We start from the raw sequence: 16,205 nt of genomic DNA on the forward strand, positions 1-16,205 counted from the left end.
CTCTCCAAAGGTAGGGGCAAAGTCTTTTATAGAAAACTATTGTTTTTCTTGTTAAAAGGTTATATAGGCTCTTTAATTCAACACCATCCAATTTTATGGAAACCCTTAAGTGGAGAGTTCCAAAGAGCTAGAAACATCATTTTCACGAAATTAAGCATAATACAGTAACAACAAAAAGGCATGACCACGAAGACAAGTTGGAACAGAGATATTATCTTCATTCCTTTTACCTGGATCCCTTCCCGACAGAAGCCACATGATGCAATAGTGGCAGGAAGGAAGGCTTGGGCTACATTCCAAATAATCGAACACACGATGCAGCCAAAAATACTTTTAAGATATTTTTTTTTTTATCCTTTGTTATCGTTTTGTTTTTAACTGTAAAGCTGAGTGCGGTGAAAAAGTGACTCACAGAACAAGATGTGAGTCAACAATAGAGCAGAAAGAGAGGGAGATTCGGAAACTGCCCCAGGGGTCTTTTTTCCTACTTATCTGCATTTGGCTTCTACCCCTGAGCGATGGAGAGTGGGTGGGTGGGTGGCGGGAGAACCCACCTGTTGACAGGTGTGTGTACGGAGGGTGTGCTTTGGTGCTGTCCTTGTGTGCTTTAGCAACAAGCAAAAGGGAAAGCTGAGTGTTGGTGAGGAGGGAGAGACGGCAGAACTGGACCTCAGAGGAAGGCAGTGCATGGAGACCCCCGCAGCCTGAAGCCCCTCGGAGCCCCAACGATACCCTGATCATCTGTCTTCCCCGCAGTGTTTACGTAGCGCTGACTGCTCTTGTCTGAGACTATCTGTGCCACCCCATCATCCTGGCTTCACAGGAAAAAAAAGAAAAATCGAGACAGAGACGATGAACGCCCACCAGGAGAACTGACCCTCGAGCAGGGGTTTTCTGTCTGCTGGGGTCTCGCATGCACGTTTCGATAGGGGGCATGACGTCGAGCTCAGCAGCAACTCCCGAAGCCCAGTTACTTCCACACGGGAGCAAATCATATTAAATGTGCAACTTAGAGTTCGTGCATCATCTTAGGTTCTGGTAGGTCATCGTCTTCGTAGGCAGCCCCATGACCTTCAGAAGTGGATGCTCGTCCCATGTTGGTTGATTATTCCTGATGAGGAATTGGAGTGCTGAAGGTGCTACGTTAGTTCTAGGAGCCCAGGGCGTAACCGAGGCAGGGGCAGGTGAGAAACAGGAACAGAACGAAGCAGGAGCGCCCAGCTCAGCTGGTAGGTTTGATTATCAGAGGAACCGTACCCCAGTCCTGCTTTGTAATGCCCGGTAGAAATATAACGTCACCCACACACATAATGAAAACTTTCCTGGCAGCCACATTTAAAAAGTGAAAAGAAATAAGTAAACGTAATTTTAATAATATATTTTGTTTGACGTAATAGAACCAAAATATCATCATTACAATATATAATCAATATAAAAATTATTAAGGAGGTAATTTACATTATTATTATTTTTTTGTCCCAAGTCTTAGGCACTTGGTGTGTAGTTTTCACGGTAGCACACCTCAGTGTGGACTAGGCTCAGTGCCCACGTGCAACTAGTGGCTACCACAGTGGGCAGGGCAGGTCTAACTCATGGCTGGGACACTTTTTGATGTGTGTGGTACATGTTTTTTCTTTTGAGACAGGGTCTTGCTCTGATGCTTGGATTAAAGCTCAGGTGTGTCAGCCTCGCTCACAGCAACCTCAAATTCCTGGACTCAAGCAACCCTCTTGCCTCAGCCTCCCGAGTAGCTGGGATTACAGGCGCTCGCCACCATATCTGGCTAATTTTTCCATTTTTTGTAGAAACAAGGGCTTCCCATGTCGCTTAGGCTGGTCTTAAACTCCTGGCCTCAAGCGATCTTCCAGCCTTGGCCTCTTCAAGTGCTAGGATGCCAGGTGTGAGCCACTGCACCCAGGCTAATTTTAAAAGTTTTTAAGAATTCAATGCTATCGACTGGTGAGAATCTGAAACTGGCACAGACTTTGTGAAGGGCAAATGGGCAACACACATCAAAAATCTTAACATTGTCCATATCTTTTAATCTAGCAATTCGTTTTCTGGAATTTATCTTAAGGAAATAATCCTGGTTGTGTGCAAAGATTTAACCACAAGGATGTTAAGTGCAATGAAAACTTGGAAAAACCCTGAATTTCCACATAACAGGATTTGATTACATATCTTGTTATATACTAAGTAATTAAATACTGTGTGTGTGTGTGTGTCTATATACATATATAGAAAGTTTAGATGTCCGTACACAGAAAGTTTCCGGAAAGAAATAGTAAATAAAAGGTCTTAGAGTTACCTCGGGGGCATGAAACTGGGAGGTGGGGAAGAGGAGAAATACTTGGTACATTTTACCTTATACCTTGAAATTATTAAAAAGAGATCTAGCCTGGGCAATGTAGCCAAACCCCATCTCTACAAAAAATAAAAAAATTAGCCGGGCACGGTGGCATGTGCCTGGAGTCCTAGCTGCTCGAGAGGCCGAGGCAGGAGGGTCACTTTAGCCCATGAGTTGGATATTACAGTGAGTGATGACGATGCCACCGCACTCCAGCCTGGGTGACAGAGCAAGGCCTTGTCTCTACAAAAAGAAAAAAAAAAGGGTTCTAGTTAACAAAAATGGGTATTGTGGTATTGCCATGAGAAGATGAAGGCAAAGTAGTTAAAAGTCCTGCAGTTTTCAAAATATGTACAGTATCAACTCCTTTTTTAATAAAAATGTATGTTTCAGCAAAGGAAAAACAAAGAAAATATAGGAGCCAACCTGTGTGTAGTCGTTCTTTCTAAAAAAGTGAGACTATGGGTGGCTTTTAATTTTTTCTTTTAGTTTGTATTTTTCAAATTTTATCATAGCAGGTTTTTCTTTCGTAATACAGGGGAAAACAAGTTATTCTGTGAAAAACCCTCTATATTCCTGAATCAAAACAATCAAGCTTCTCCCATGAGGCCTAACGTAGGAAAAACTCTCTGAACGTCACCTTTCTTTTGTCTCTGTTCTCGTTAGCACTAATCAACCAATTACACCTTAGCCCTCGTTTCAACCCATCTGCACCTTGCACTTCGATGACTTCCCGCTCCACCATCGATAATGTCCCTAAATGCGGTCCCCGCTGAGACTGCAGAAGCTGAAATTGATCATGCGATGACTTTTCTCCATAACTGAGGCCTTTGCGGGTTCTCTGGGATTTGAGCAAAGACAATTAACCTCAAAAGCTCCACTGAAGCGGGGTATGAAGCAGTCTGCTCCTTCAGCACCACTTTTCCCCAACTGCCTTTCATGCTCCCAGTAAATTCTTGAATCTAGTCATCTAAACGTCCACGGGGGAAACTGTCTCTTGAGGCCCACGTAATTTCCACTGGTTCTCCCATTCCACAGATCTGAAACCAGGACGGGTGACTGGTTTTCCCCTAGTCTGGCTAGAAGCAGACGTCTGCTCCCGACCAGACACCAACACAGTTGTTCTGTCCTCTAATTCCATTTTGTGGCTGCTTTAAGTTCCAAAAAAGAAAGCTTACCAGTGGGTCTCCAAACACAGCCAAAGGGAATTCCACTTGCATTCATAACACGTCTTTGTTTCCAGACAGGAGAGAAAAAGAAACTGGGACTAACACGTCAACATGGCAGCTTGAACAGGCAGGTTGTAGGGTGGACAATGTGTGTGCATGGCGGTGGATGGCAGCCTTTCTGGGCAAGGAGTCGTTCTACCAGGGAGGTCAGATAGGGGGAGACACCGGGGGCCCCACTCCTTGGCAACTACCAGGCTCATCAGGAATAGACTTATCTCTGTCCCTGCGGTCTGAACTTAACCTCCTCCAGTTCAGACAACACTGTCCCATTCAAACAGTGAAGAACATTGGGTGCTTTCCCCATTGTTGATACTGGGTCAGCACTGATTTCCCTGCAGATAATGCTAACAGTCCGTAAGAAGAGCCCAGAAAGTCCCCAAGAGGGGTCTGGCAGAAGTCTACACCTCCTGGCAAATTGTAGCTTTGGGAGGACAAGTTGCCACTTGCTGTCTTGCCTTCATGTGGCCCTCGGCCCGTGTAGGTTTTGGAAGCTCGGCAAATGTTGCAAAGCCAACTTTAATGGTTTAAAAAGTGTTTGCTGAGAAAAAAAAGATGGCAAAATAAGGAAAAGCGTGTTTCCTATTTTATTACTCTTTTGTTTAAATCTCTTACAATGAGAATCAATGAACCATTTGCAGGGCCAGAAAAAAAAAAAAAGAAAGGAAATCATTAGGAAGAAAAAATACATGTGCTACTCATGAAGTGGAAGTGGATCATCGTAAAGGTCTTCATCCTCATCATCGTCACGTTGGTCAGGCTGAGGAGGAGGAGGAAGGGCAGGGGGTGGTCCTGCTGCCTCCGTGGGGCAGAGGTGGAAGGAAATTCACGTAGAAGTGGAGCTGCACGGTTCAATCCCATGTTGTTCAAGGGTCCACTGTGACAGTGAGTCTAGAACGTTCAACCGTCAGTTGTTCCAGTGAATTCTCCAAACTGAGGAGATCCTGCCTGGTCAGAATTACAGGGGGAGCCTTGGGACCCACCGCTATTCTGCAGTCCTTGTGGCAGGTATCTGAAGCCGGGGCAGGGTGTGCAGGACTGAGCCTCTAGCTTATCGGATATGGTGTTAACTCTGGGTGCCTAGTGTCAGAGTTGCATTGAAGGACACAAACTTGGGGTGGAAACAGAATTGGCATGCAAGACTTTGATCCCACGAGGCCTTCCAGACCATATAATGAGGTTGGATTTTCTTCCAAATGTAATGCTAAGCCACTAAGCGTCTGTGTCTGATTGTTTGTTTTGCTAGAGAGTGGTACAATTTTCCATTAGTTCTCTGTGGCGACACTATGGAGAGGGGCAAGCATGAAACCAAGAAGACCAGTTCAGCAGACCGGCCAAAATAAAAAACATGATGATTCAAGATATTCATAGATTTAGTGGTAGAACTGAAGGGACTGGCTAAAAGATTGAGGAGGGATAATTAGGGGAATGGAGAAGTCAGGGATGACAGCTAGATTTCTCGTGGGAAAACCAGGAGAACAGCTCTGGGGGAGAAGGTCGAGTTATACTTTTGGTTTTGGACATGTTGAGTTTGAGAAGCCCAAGAGACATCCAACCAGAGATGTCACGTAGACGGCTAGATTTGTAACACACCATTCCCGATCAGTTTATTTCTTCCGTCAGACATTTTCTAACTATGCTGGGCCCCCACACAGTGTGTTAATTAAGATCACCCCTCTCGCTTCACCTTTGCCCAGGTGGTTCCCTGCCTCTCCTTTCTTCTTCGCCTGGGCAAATCCTTTCCACCTTTCAGCATTCAGCTCAGAACTCCCCCTTCCGCGTGAGGCTTTCTCCAGCTATCCTCACCTATATTCATATTTCTCCAGCCCTAAGAGCCAGGGTGATGCTTTTGAACAATTTAACTCCACCTATCTCACAAAAGTCTGTGTTTACCTTACAAAAGTCTAGCCAGCTCTATCAGACTGGAAGCTCACCGTTCCTTTTACATCACTTGTGTTCCTCACAGGCGGTTTGTGCACCTTTACATTCAAAGGGAATTAACTAGCAGATTGACACAGAAAGCTATGGAAGATTCAATAGGAAGAAGATGAAAATAATCAAGTGTTTAGGTCTTCTAAAAGAGTTTTTAAAAACAAGGCTGGAAATTTCCCTTTGGCATCTGAAATAATAAACGTTACCATTAATTAAAAGCGTGGATTCAATGACTCCTATAGATAGTTTTATCTTTGGAGCTTGAAAAAGCACTAAAACAGCTTCCCTGTGACCAGAGCTCTGGTTGGTGTTAGTAGGAACGGGGACGGGATGATTGAAACGTCTGAACTTTGATAAACAAGGACCAATGATGAAAAACAGCTCAAGATCCAATGAGGGGGAGGAGAAGAGGCCAGCAACAGAAGGCCCCACCGTGTCTGTTAAGATCTAGTTTTATTTAACGTCTTCGCTAATGACTGGGAGCAAGACGTACACATTTCGTTGATAACATTTGTGGCTGCTACTAAATTAGGTGGTGCTGCAGACATCACTGAGGACAGAGAAGTAACACAGATGGATCGAAAGAGGTTAGAAATATGAATAGAAATTGTCACAATGAGATTTGATTTAGGGAAAATGCAAATGAAGGCAGCTGGGGAAGAAATCATCCAAAATGCAAAAATAATCAGTGGGCTGGGAACCTAGAAAGCAGCGACATTAAGAGTGTCTGGCAGGATAGGGAGGGAATCAAGAACGAGCGATGACAACGCGCTATCTCAGCCCAAACGGCTGGTGACAGGTACAGGAAGGAATAGCTTGTCAAGAAACTGCATCGCAACAGTTTCCTTTGACACTCATCAACATTTTTGGAGATGCTGTGGACAAATAAACAAAAATGAGCTCAGACATTTGGGCCTGAGTTTCTTCCATTGTTGGAAAAGGGATTAGACTCATGGATTCTAAGGTTCCCCGGTTCTAACTTCCCGTGGTTCTAGGAGAAAAAGAGATTGGGTGGCTTAAGAGGTTGGCTGTCCCCAGCACTTGCAAAGATCTTTATGAAAAGAAGACAGAATGCAACATACATAGCTTGAAAATATGTTTCAAGATTAAACAGTCTTTCCTCCATGACCTTGTAGGACAACCTCAGGAGCATGTCCTACCAGAGCTGCGGCTTTGGAGTCGGGCTGAACTGCGTTTCTCTATTCTGCATTTCCTATTTTTCAGCCATATGATTTGAGCAAGTTCTTTAACCTCACTAAGCCTTATTTTCCCCCTCTGTAAAGTGGGGGTACACAGAACATTTAGCTCCTGGGGTGTCTGCGAGGATCGAATGCCATATGCACACGGCACGCTCGTCACAGATCTTGGCCGCTGGCTAGAGCGGGACAAAAGTCGAGGCTTTGGGGAACGTTCACAGCAGGGACCCTGGATGGAGAAGCCTCCTTTCCCCCTCAGCAGTGCAGCACGCCTTGGGGCACAAAGGCCCCCAGGGGGACATTTTACTGTATCTAAAAGCTACAAGGAGATCAAAACTTGGGACAGATTAGGAGCTCTCAGGGCCTGAGTGCTGAGCCCAGGACGGGGTGAAGGGGGGCGTCTGTCCATCCTTCCCTCCCCACACTGCCGTCTGCACTGGGTCCCCACGGCAGAGAGGACCCTCCATCCCCACCTGGAAAGCCATGCAGTTGGCAACAGCCAGAAATATCCTCAGAGGCAGCTTGGCCTTGTAGGACCTGTGGCTCCACAAGCGGTGGGCACCGGCCGTCACACCCAGGGCGGTCAGCAGGAAGCAGAGGTAGGCTGCAAGACACAAGCAGGGACAGCGTCAGCAACGGTCACCACGCTGTGAAACGTCCCCCGTGCCTTGTCTCTCCTGAACAGGGGCCCACACGGAATGAAGTCCGGGGAAGCAGCTGCAACATGAAGAATCGATGACTGAAGTGGACGCGGCCTTTTTATTGATTTGCGGCTTTCCGATACCAGGCAGAAGCAGAGAGAACGTTCTTCGGGAAAATTTGACTTCTGCATAACACTTTTTTTTCCCCCCCACATCAAACAAATCTTTTGTTCGCTGATGTTTTTTGCCAGTCTGACGCAAAGCCACAGTGAGCCACAACGACTGTCAGCTGCATTTGCAGCTCAGTCTCACGTGTCCACTCTCGGGGGCATTGAGGTAATGTCTACGTTGCGACTTAATTGCACCCAGGCCAGGGTGAGGGTTACGTGAAGAGCACGTTGCTAAGCAGCAACGCCTGTCATCGTAGCTCTGCAGACCTTGGTTTGCAGGAAATGAGCCCAGGCTTAGGAGCAATGGAGTCTGGCTAAGGGCCAGTAAGAAGGAGGGGACACCTGACAGCAGGGACAGTGAGACTCGCCTTCCGGAGAGCCCCACTGACACCAGCACCATGACCTGAGACGTCAGGGTGGCCAGGGGGGGGAAAGTTTTGCAAAGCCAGCCTACAGCGGAGCTTGTTAGCTGACACGCATACAGTATCTCTCATCTGCACAACAGCTGTCGTGGTTCTCACTGGGCAGCTGAGGAGCAGACTCTAACAGGCTGGTTGGTAAATGCTGCGTAGAAACCCAAGTCAGAGTGGTTCCCAAGCCTCTGCCCAGAGACCCCGGTGCCACCCCAGGTGACAGTGGGGGTTTGCTCTTAGCCTGGAGGCTTGGGACAGGTTATAAGGGCACGGTGCAGAAGAGCCACACAGGGACCCCAAAATGACTATTCTTGAGACTATGACAACTGCTCTAGTGGTTTTAAATATAACGCTAAGTGTTTTCCTTGGATCATCTTATTAAACACATAAAACCCTTATGGGGTTTGTATAATTATCAGCCCCATTTCACAGATAAGAAAACAAAGGCTTTAAGAAGTTAACTGAAGCGTCCCAGTGTCACCAAGCTAGGAAGGGTCTTTGCTAAGAGTCGAACCCAAGTCTGGGCCAGGTGCGGTGGCTCACACCTGTAATCCCAGCACTCTGGGAGGCCGAGGAGGGAGGATCGCTTGAGGTCAGGAGTTCGAGACCAGCCTGAGCAAGAGCGAGACCCCGTCTCTACTAAAAATAGAAAGAAATTATATGGACAACTAAAACTATATATAGAAAAAATTAGCCGGGCATGGTGGCGCATGCCTGTAGTCCCAGCTACTCGGGAGGCTGAGGCAGGAGGATTGCTTGAGCCCAGGAGTCTGAGGTTGCTGTGAGCGAGGCTGACGCCACGACACTCTAGCCTGGGCAACAGAGTGAGACTCCGTCTCTCTAAAAAAAAAATCCATTATTTAGAAAGACAAATTATTACTGAATTTATTATATATATATTTTCTCAATGTAAAATAAATCAGACAGGTCATAAAACACAACAAAACAAACAAAACCCAACAGTTTAACGAGGGTGCCCCCAAGAGCATCATCCCCCCTGGACACTTATCACCACCAGACAATCTCATCACACCTCGGGCCCTCGGATCTTCCACAGCTGTCAGGCAGAGCCTCTGTGTGCTGCTGTTGCCATGACGAAGCCATCAAGACCCACGATTCGGAAACACCTCGTTGCTCACGCTCGGGTCACAAGCCCGAGCTCTGGCTGCCGGCGACGGGGAGAGGGGGCATCTACAGCTCCTCTGATTCTACATGAAGGCAGAGTCTCCCGTCTGTCCCGATTCCCTTGCTGGGCGAGCCGTTTTGATAATAATCGCAGTGACCCCTTCCAGACCACACGATGAAAACCGGTCCAAGAGAGATGCTGAAACCAAACATTAAAACTCCCGGGATTCTGGACATGATCGGGAGAGACGGACAACCCCCTGCAAGACCATCCTCCTCTTTGGTCTCAGCCACAGAAGCAAGATGATGAGGGACTGTCATCATTCGGAAAGCATTGCCACAAGACACAGGCATTGTGCCACCGCGTGGCTCCAAGCTCTGCCACCTCCAGAAGTCGCCCTGTGGCAAATGTGGCCACCCTGCCCAGCACCAGAGAAAGCGTAACCGGAGTGCCAAGACCAAAAGACAAACCACCACGGGGACGGGTCGGATGAGGCACCTAGGAATTGTGCAGGCAGATTCGGGCGTGGATCCTGTGAAGGAAAACGCCTCACCCCGCAAGGCCAGCTGCTGCAGCATCCAGTTCATCTTAAGAATTTCAACAATTAGTCATGCAATAAATGTTTTTGTTTTAAAAAATACTTAAAAAAAAAAAAAAGCCATCCTGAGTGCTAAACAGAAGGATGCGGTTGGCAGAGCTCTCTAACCCTAGCTCAGGATCTAGATCTCTATATAGATCTCTATCAGAGCGAGAGGTAACAAATAGTGATAGTTGCCATTGACTGGGAGCTTTCCGAGTGCCACGCCCTGCCCTACGCATGTGATACAAAGTAACACATTTAATACTCAGCACAAGTCTACAGGTAGATAGCACCATGATGGCCATTTTACAGCTGACGAAAACTAGACAAAAAGTGACAGAGCCAGGATACATCTGGACGCCCTGCTGACTGCCTGGCCCCCCGGAAGCCGCCTTCGCTCTAGCAGGCGGAACTTGGATGGCTCATGACCTTGTAGCTCCAAACACAAGCTGAAGGTCAAAACCCTTGCTTGCCCTCCTGCCTTTACCAGCTTGCGAGTCACTCCCTGGCCAGGAAGACCTTCACCATCCTTCCGCCTCCAGATTGGGAACTGGGAGACCCTTGATAAGTTTCCTGTTCACTCCGGGCCTCAATTTCCTCATTAACAAAAAACCAAGGGTATCCCAAGCACCATTCTGCGGAGCTTTAAAAATATATACATATATTCTGGAACCTTATACTTATAAGACAGGGGTTCATAACTCTGGTTCGTGACTTCACGCCTTGGTGTGGGAAGATGAAGGTTGTTTTTGTTTTGTTTTGTTTTTGAGGCAGAGTCTTGCTCTGTCACCCTAGCTAGAGTGCCGTGCCGTCGTCTTAGTTCACAGCAACCTCAAACTCCAGGGCTCAAGCGATCCTCTTGCCTCAGCCTCCTGGGTAGCTGGGACTACAGGCACATGCCACATGTGCAGCTAAGTTTTTCTATTTTTAGTGGAGACAAGGTCTTGCTCTTGCTCAGGCTGGTCTCCAACCCCTGCCCTCAAGCGACCCTCTCCGGCAGCCTCCCAGAGTGCTGGGATTACAGGCGTGAGCCCCCGCGCCCGGCCAAGAAGATGAAGTCTTAAGAGAGAGAAAAAAATCCCTTGGTAAGAAAAAAAAATGTGTTAAACAGAAAGTTAAGAACTCTCAGTTGTCACAGGAGGATGTACCGACAGCATATATTATAAAACAAGTTGACCAAACTGAGTGGTGGGGGAAGGGAGGGGAAGAGTTGTTTTCTTTTGTTTTTAAGAAAATATCAAAGACTAACACGGTTCTGCTTCCTGTCCACTTTCGCAAATGTTTGGCGACCGGTGTGAGTGGCCACCCCAGAACAAGAAGGGCCATCTTGGGAGCCGCCGACTGGTGAACGTTTTACCAAAAAAAGTCAAAGTTATCCTTTTGTTATTTTTTTATCTACCAATATTTGTTCAGGACAAGGATCCCAAAGCAAGCGCTTGAGAAAAAGCTGTCCCACGGCAGAGACTGGTTTAGACGGAGATCTTCCCACTATTCCCCCGTGGCTCCCTGCTCCCTCTGTTTCTTCTGCCTTTCTTCTTGGAAGCCTCCTCCTCCTCCTCAAATAACACGAAGCTTCTCTTGGGAGTTCGGTCATTTACTAGGCATGAGAACCAGACGCCTTGGAGCAACTCGTGGAGAATGCTGGCTCCTTTCAAACAAAGCAGAAGCCGATGGCAAAGGGTGGTGAGACTTAAATGAAAATGTATACACTTAGCCCTCCTTCTCCATGGTTCTACATCTGTGGATTCAACCAACTGCAGATTGAAAATATTCCAGGAAAAAATGGATGGTTGCATCTGTGTTGAACACGGAGACTTTTTTCCCTGTCATTGTTCCCTAAACAACACAGTATCACAACTATGCACATAGCAGTTACACTGTAGTGGGTATTACAGGTACTCTAGAGATGATTTAAAGTATACAGGATTGCATGGGTTATATGCAAATACTGCACCATTTTATATCCGGCACTTGAGCACCTGTGGGTTTTGGTACCCCCCAGGGAGTCCTGGAACCAATCCCCAATGGATACTCAGGGAGGACTGTGTAAGGTAGTTAGCACATAATAATATCTCAATAAACATTACTGCAAACCCCATTATTCTTATTACTCGGCAATCATTGCAAGGCTGAGGCTGGATTACCAGGAAGCAGAGGCTTCCAGGAAAAGGATGCCCCAAGTCTCAACAGAGACTCTTTTTTTCTTACCCTGGCCCTTAGCCTGCTCAGATTCTCTGGGATGAATTTGAGAAGAACAAACACATGCTTTCTGATCCAGGGTAATTCCCATCTTACACAACTACTGAAATTAGAATTAGGGATAATTGACTACAAAGTGAATAATTTACTGCACTGTGGGCACACTGAATTTCCTTTTCATTAATTATTCAGTTTCGATTTTCTCTTGGGAAGTAAGGTGTGTGTGTGTGTGTGTGAGAGAGAGAGAGAGAGAAATACACATACATTTTATATAGCTATAGCTCATGCCCATTACATATCGTGCATGCTTATTAATGTCTCTGCCTATAAATGGGAAACTGTGATATCAAAAATGTTGGTCCCTCTAAAGGAAGATGAAAATTAAAAATAGCAGCCAAACTGCTCCATCTTGGAGAAGTGATGGGAAAAAAAAAAGAATAATTTCTGCTCTCATCGTCTGAATTATCCAGGTAGTTATGGGTTAGTATCACCTTTTGATTTTCTACCTAATAAGCAATTTCTCTAATGGAATAAAGACAGGTGGTGATTGAAGCCCAGGAAACCGAGACTGAAGGCAAGAGTCTGCAGGCACCATAGCAGCGATGAAGCACGAAGACCAGGACAGCCAGACCCTCAGAGGCCAAGCCCGGAGCCCCAGTGGGCACTGGTCCAAGCAGAGAAGCCCCAGGCACCACCGTTGCCTTTATGTCTGAGCCAGAAGGGCTGGAAATTAAAGTGAAAAGTCAGGCCGGGCGCGGTGGCTCACGCCTGTAATCCTAGCACTCTGGGAGGCCGAGGTGGGAGGATCACTCTTGAGCTCAGGAGTTCAAGACCAGCCTGAGCAAGAGCGAGACCCCATCTCTACTAAAAAATAGAAAGAAATTATATGGACAGCTAAAAATATATATAGAAAAAATTAGCTGGGCATGGTGGTGCATGCCTGTAGTCCCAGCTACTCGGGAGGCTGAGGCAGGAGGATCGCTTAAGCCCAGGAGTTTGAGGTTGCTGTGAGCTAGGCTGACACCATGGCACTCTAGCCTGGACAACAGAGTGAGACTCTGTCTCAAAAAAAAAAAAATATATAGTATTGCTCTTGTGGATTTGATTGCATTCTCTAGATGTCCCGGATGTTCATTTTTTCATTCATTCTGTTTATCATAAACAATTTCCCCCCGAAGTCACTTTGACTAAAGAAAGTTTTGCTCGGCGACGAGGCTCCCACTCAAGCAGAAGATCATCAATTCCGCTCAGGTTCCTGGTGCCCCATTTTCCGGTGGCTGCACACTGTAATCCTCTCATAAATTTTCCTGAAGGCAGCCTGATTTTTAAGTTCCCCAGCTCCCTAATGAACTGTATTCCCAATTTGTCAAATATACCCAGCAATTATTCAATGTTGTATCATGTGCTACTGGAAAAAAAATCCGAGGTACTATTTTTATGCCTTCCCGGCCATCTCTGATTTATATTGTGCCTCCCTGTTAAGGCAGCATGGACATGTTGAGATGTCAAAGAGTTTTACAACCACAGGATCAAACGCTGAAGAGAGAGGAAACCAAGGTCGGTATGACCGGCACGACGGGCACACGGGGTAGGAGGGCTGGGAGACACAGAGGTCATGGACGAGATTAGACACATTTTAACAAAACCTAAATATCTGAAACAAGTTACAGAATGGACATGAGTTCGATGTGATTAGCTAAAAGAATAGCCACTATCTAGAACTACACCTACCGCTTGCAGGCATCGCCTAAAATCCTAAAACAACAAAAAATAAGAGCTGTATATGAAATGCTAACCGTTGTACAAATGACCTGATAAAAAAACACCAAAAGATTTCTACTTAAAAAAAGAGTTATTGTCTGTGTCTTGGTGGGTTTTTTCTTTCCTTTTCTTTTCTTGTTTTTTTTTTTTGCCTGTAAGAAGGATCCCCAGCGGGGGAAGAGCCCATCCCAGCATGCTTCCTTCCTCTCGTTCTCAGTCCTTTCTCACTCACCAGCTTAGACTGCAAAGCCCCCCACCCAGCCCACCCTTCCGCACCCACTCCGCACTCTCCCACCTTGGCCAGTTCCTGGCTACGACTTGGGTTTGGTCTCCGGAGAGGCCACGGGTAGGTGGCGGAGAAGCTGCAGCAAACAGCTTATCCAGCTGGAGAGACGGAGCACTTCTCCACTGTAGTAGACACGACTACTTGCCCTTCCAAGTTATAGATGCCAAATAGTATTATTATGATGACAGTTGGTGCTTACTGAACACTTAGGCTACGCTCTGACCCAAGACAAGCATCTCATTTCATCCTATCTCATTTATAGGCCCTATCTCACTTCATCCTCACCGCCACTATTCCCCCATTTTACAAATGAGGCAAAGGGACATTTAGAAACTTGGCCAAGGTCACCCAGAGTCCGGTGGGGAACCTACAGCTTCAAGGCCACGTGTGGCCCTCCAGATGCCCACGTGCGGCCCCTCAACCAAATCCAAACTTCACAGAACAAGTCCCTTTATCAGAAGGATTTTTTCTGTGAAATTTGGATTCAGTCAAAAGGCACCACTCAAGGATCCAGAAGGCTACGTGTGGCCTCGAGGCTGCAAGCTCCCCACCCCTTTTAAATTCGTCCACAAGTGTGCTCTTTTTAACTAAAATAATTAAAAAATTATAATCTCACCCCTACTATTTGCCAATTGACTGTTAGATTACTCGGGGGCCAAATGCAAAAAGCCCCAAACTGTGAGTTTCCAGGCCAATTCCACTGAGCCACTGATTGTGCCACTTGCTGATTGTGCCACTTGAGAGTGGTCTTGCTCTCCGCACAGGTGAGACACCTGCGGTCACACCTGGGGGCAGGGGGTGGGGCTTGCAGGGGGGGAGACACCTGTGGTCACACCTGGGGATGGGGGTGGGGCTTGCAGGGGGTGATGGGACAGGTGAGCTCCCAGGCTGGAAGTGGAGAGGCCTGTACTTTACAGCCCCATTTCCACCGTGAACCCCGTCTTCGGACACAGGTTCCTCGTGAGCAGATGGAACCAGGGAGGGGACAGCTGGTTCCTAACATCCCCCCAGCGTTCAATCCCAACCAAGCACCAGGCCTGTCATGGCGGGGCCGCAGGTGTGTGCGCAGCGCCCCCTGCCGGCGGCCTCCGGCACTGCCCCGCGGGAGGGCCCTGCCCAGGTGTGTCCTCCCCAGGTGTGTCCTCCCCAGGTGTGTCCTCCCCAGGTGTCTGCTGAAAGCACGTGCCAGGATGCAGGCGGGCAGAAGCTGGAAAGCAGACAGACGCTGGACAGAACAATTCAGGAGGTGGTCAGACGGCGGGGTGGGCATCGCTGGAAAGGCCAGTCTAGCTGAGCCATGTTAACGAAAAGCCACAAGAAAGACTGATTTGGGTTTTTTTTTTTTTTTTTTTTGAGCATGAAATATTCTTTTAAAGAGAGGCATGTATCTATTTTCTGCAAGTGAAAAATAAATTCTTCTGTAGATTCTGTGTGTTTTAAAATACAAGGCAGGTACAGGTTCTGAGCTCATTGACTTCGACAAACCTGCCCTCTGAGCCCGCTCACCTTCGCTGCAAACAAGCCCCAGGCCCTTCGTGTCTCAGCAGTGTCACCTGCCCTCCGAATGTCACCGGCCTCCGCGCCATCCCTCCTGCGGGCATCCGATGTGAAACACAGCTCGTTTCAGCTCGCACTCTGGATGGGCACACATAAAGCAGTCACACCCTAAAGACTTTCGAAGTGGTTTTAGAAATGAAAAACCCTGAGTGTTGAACTTGCAGCCCCAAGCGGAGCAGAGAAATGGAGCTAATAATTGCCTTGGTCCCCTTGCTGCACCCGCTGGCCTCTTCCGGAACCCTCACACCTGAAGACTAGGCTGTTGCCAGCCCCCGGCGCCTCTCCTGCTCAGCTCGCCTTCCCTGGGAGCCACGGTGGGGGCAGAGGAAGGACGGGACTCGAGGTGTGTCCGGCGGGGCGGGTGGAAGGAGAGGCTGTCAGGGCTGGGGCTGGGCATTACGGAGTCACTGTCAGGAGAACATCCGTAGTGCCCGCTCAAGCCAGGCCCCAGGGGGAATCCGATCTATGGTCAAGGCCATTTGCACAATAAGCTTTGGAGGGTCTCGTTCATCCAGCTCAGACGGAGATACTGACCTGCTCATAACTTCACCAAGGACAGGACCCGCCTGGCCTGGAGCCCTGTTCTCTAAAGCAAGGACTCCCAGCCCCAACCTGTGGGCCGTTCCCCGTGGCAAGCTGTCCCAGCGCCAGCCACAGCTGCCTCCGCTCTGTGTCCTCCCTCCTCTCAGATTCTGCTCCTCTTCTCTCCCCCCTTCCAAATGCAAGCCGAGCAAACCAATCCACAATCCTTCACCCCAAGTCTGCTCCAGA

The 16,205-nt window shown here is 47.7% G+C and overlaps 1 protein-coding gene across 1 annotated transcript in view; it reads right to left on the reverse strand.

The window, feature by feature from the left end:
* SCD5 (stearoyl-CoA desaturase 5) overlaps positions 1–16,205 on the reverse strand; it is a 71,442-nt gene that overhangs the window by 26,678 nt on the left and 28,559 nt on the right. The window contains exon 5 of the mRNA XM_045536633.1: positions 7,175–7,305. Coding sequence (XP_045392589.1) covers positions 7,175–7,305 — 131 coding nt within the window. The remainder of the gene's footprint in view (positions 1–7,174; positions 7,306–16,205) is intronic.

Source organism: Lemur catta, chromosome 24 (genome assembly GCF_020740605.2).
Source record: "Lemur catta isolate mLemCat1 chromosome 24, mLemCat1.pri, whole genome shotgun sequence".
Lineage (NCBI taxonomy): Eukaryota > Metazoa > Chordata > Mammalia > Primates > Lemuridae > Lemur > Lemur catta.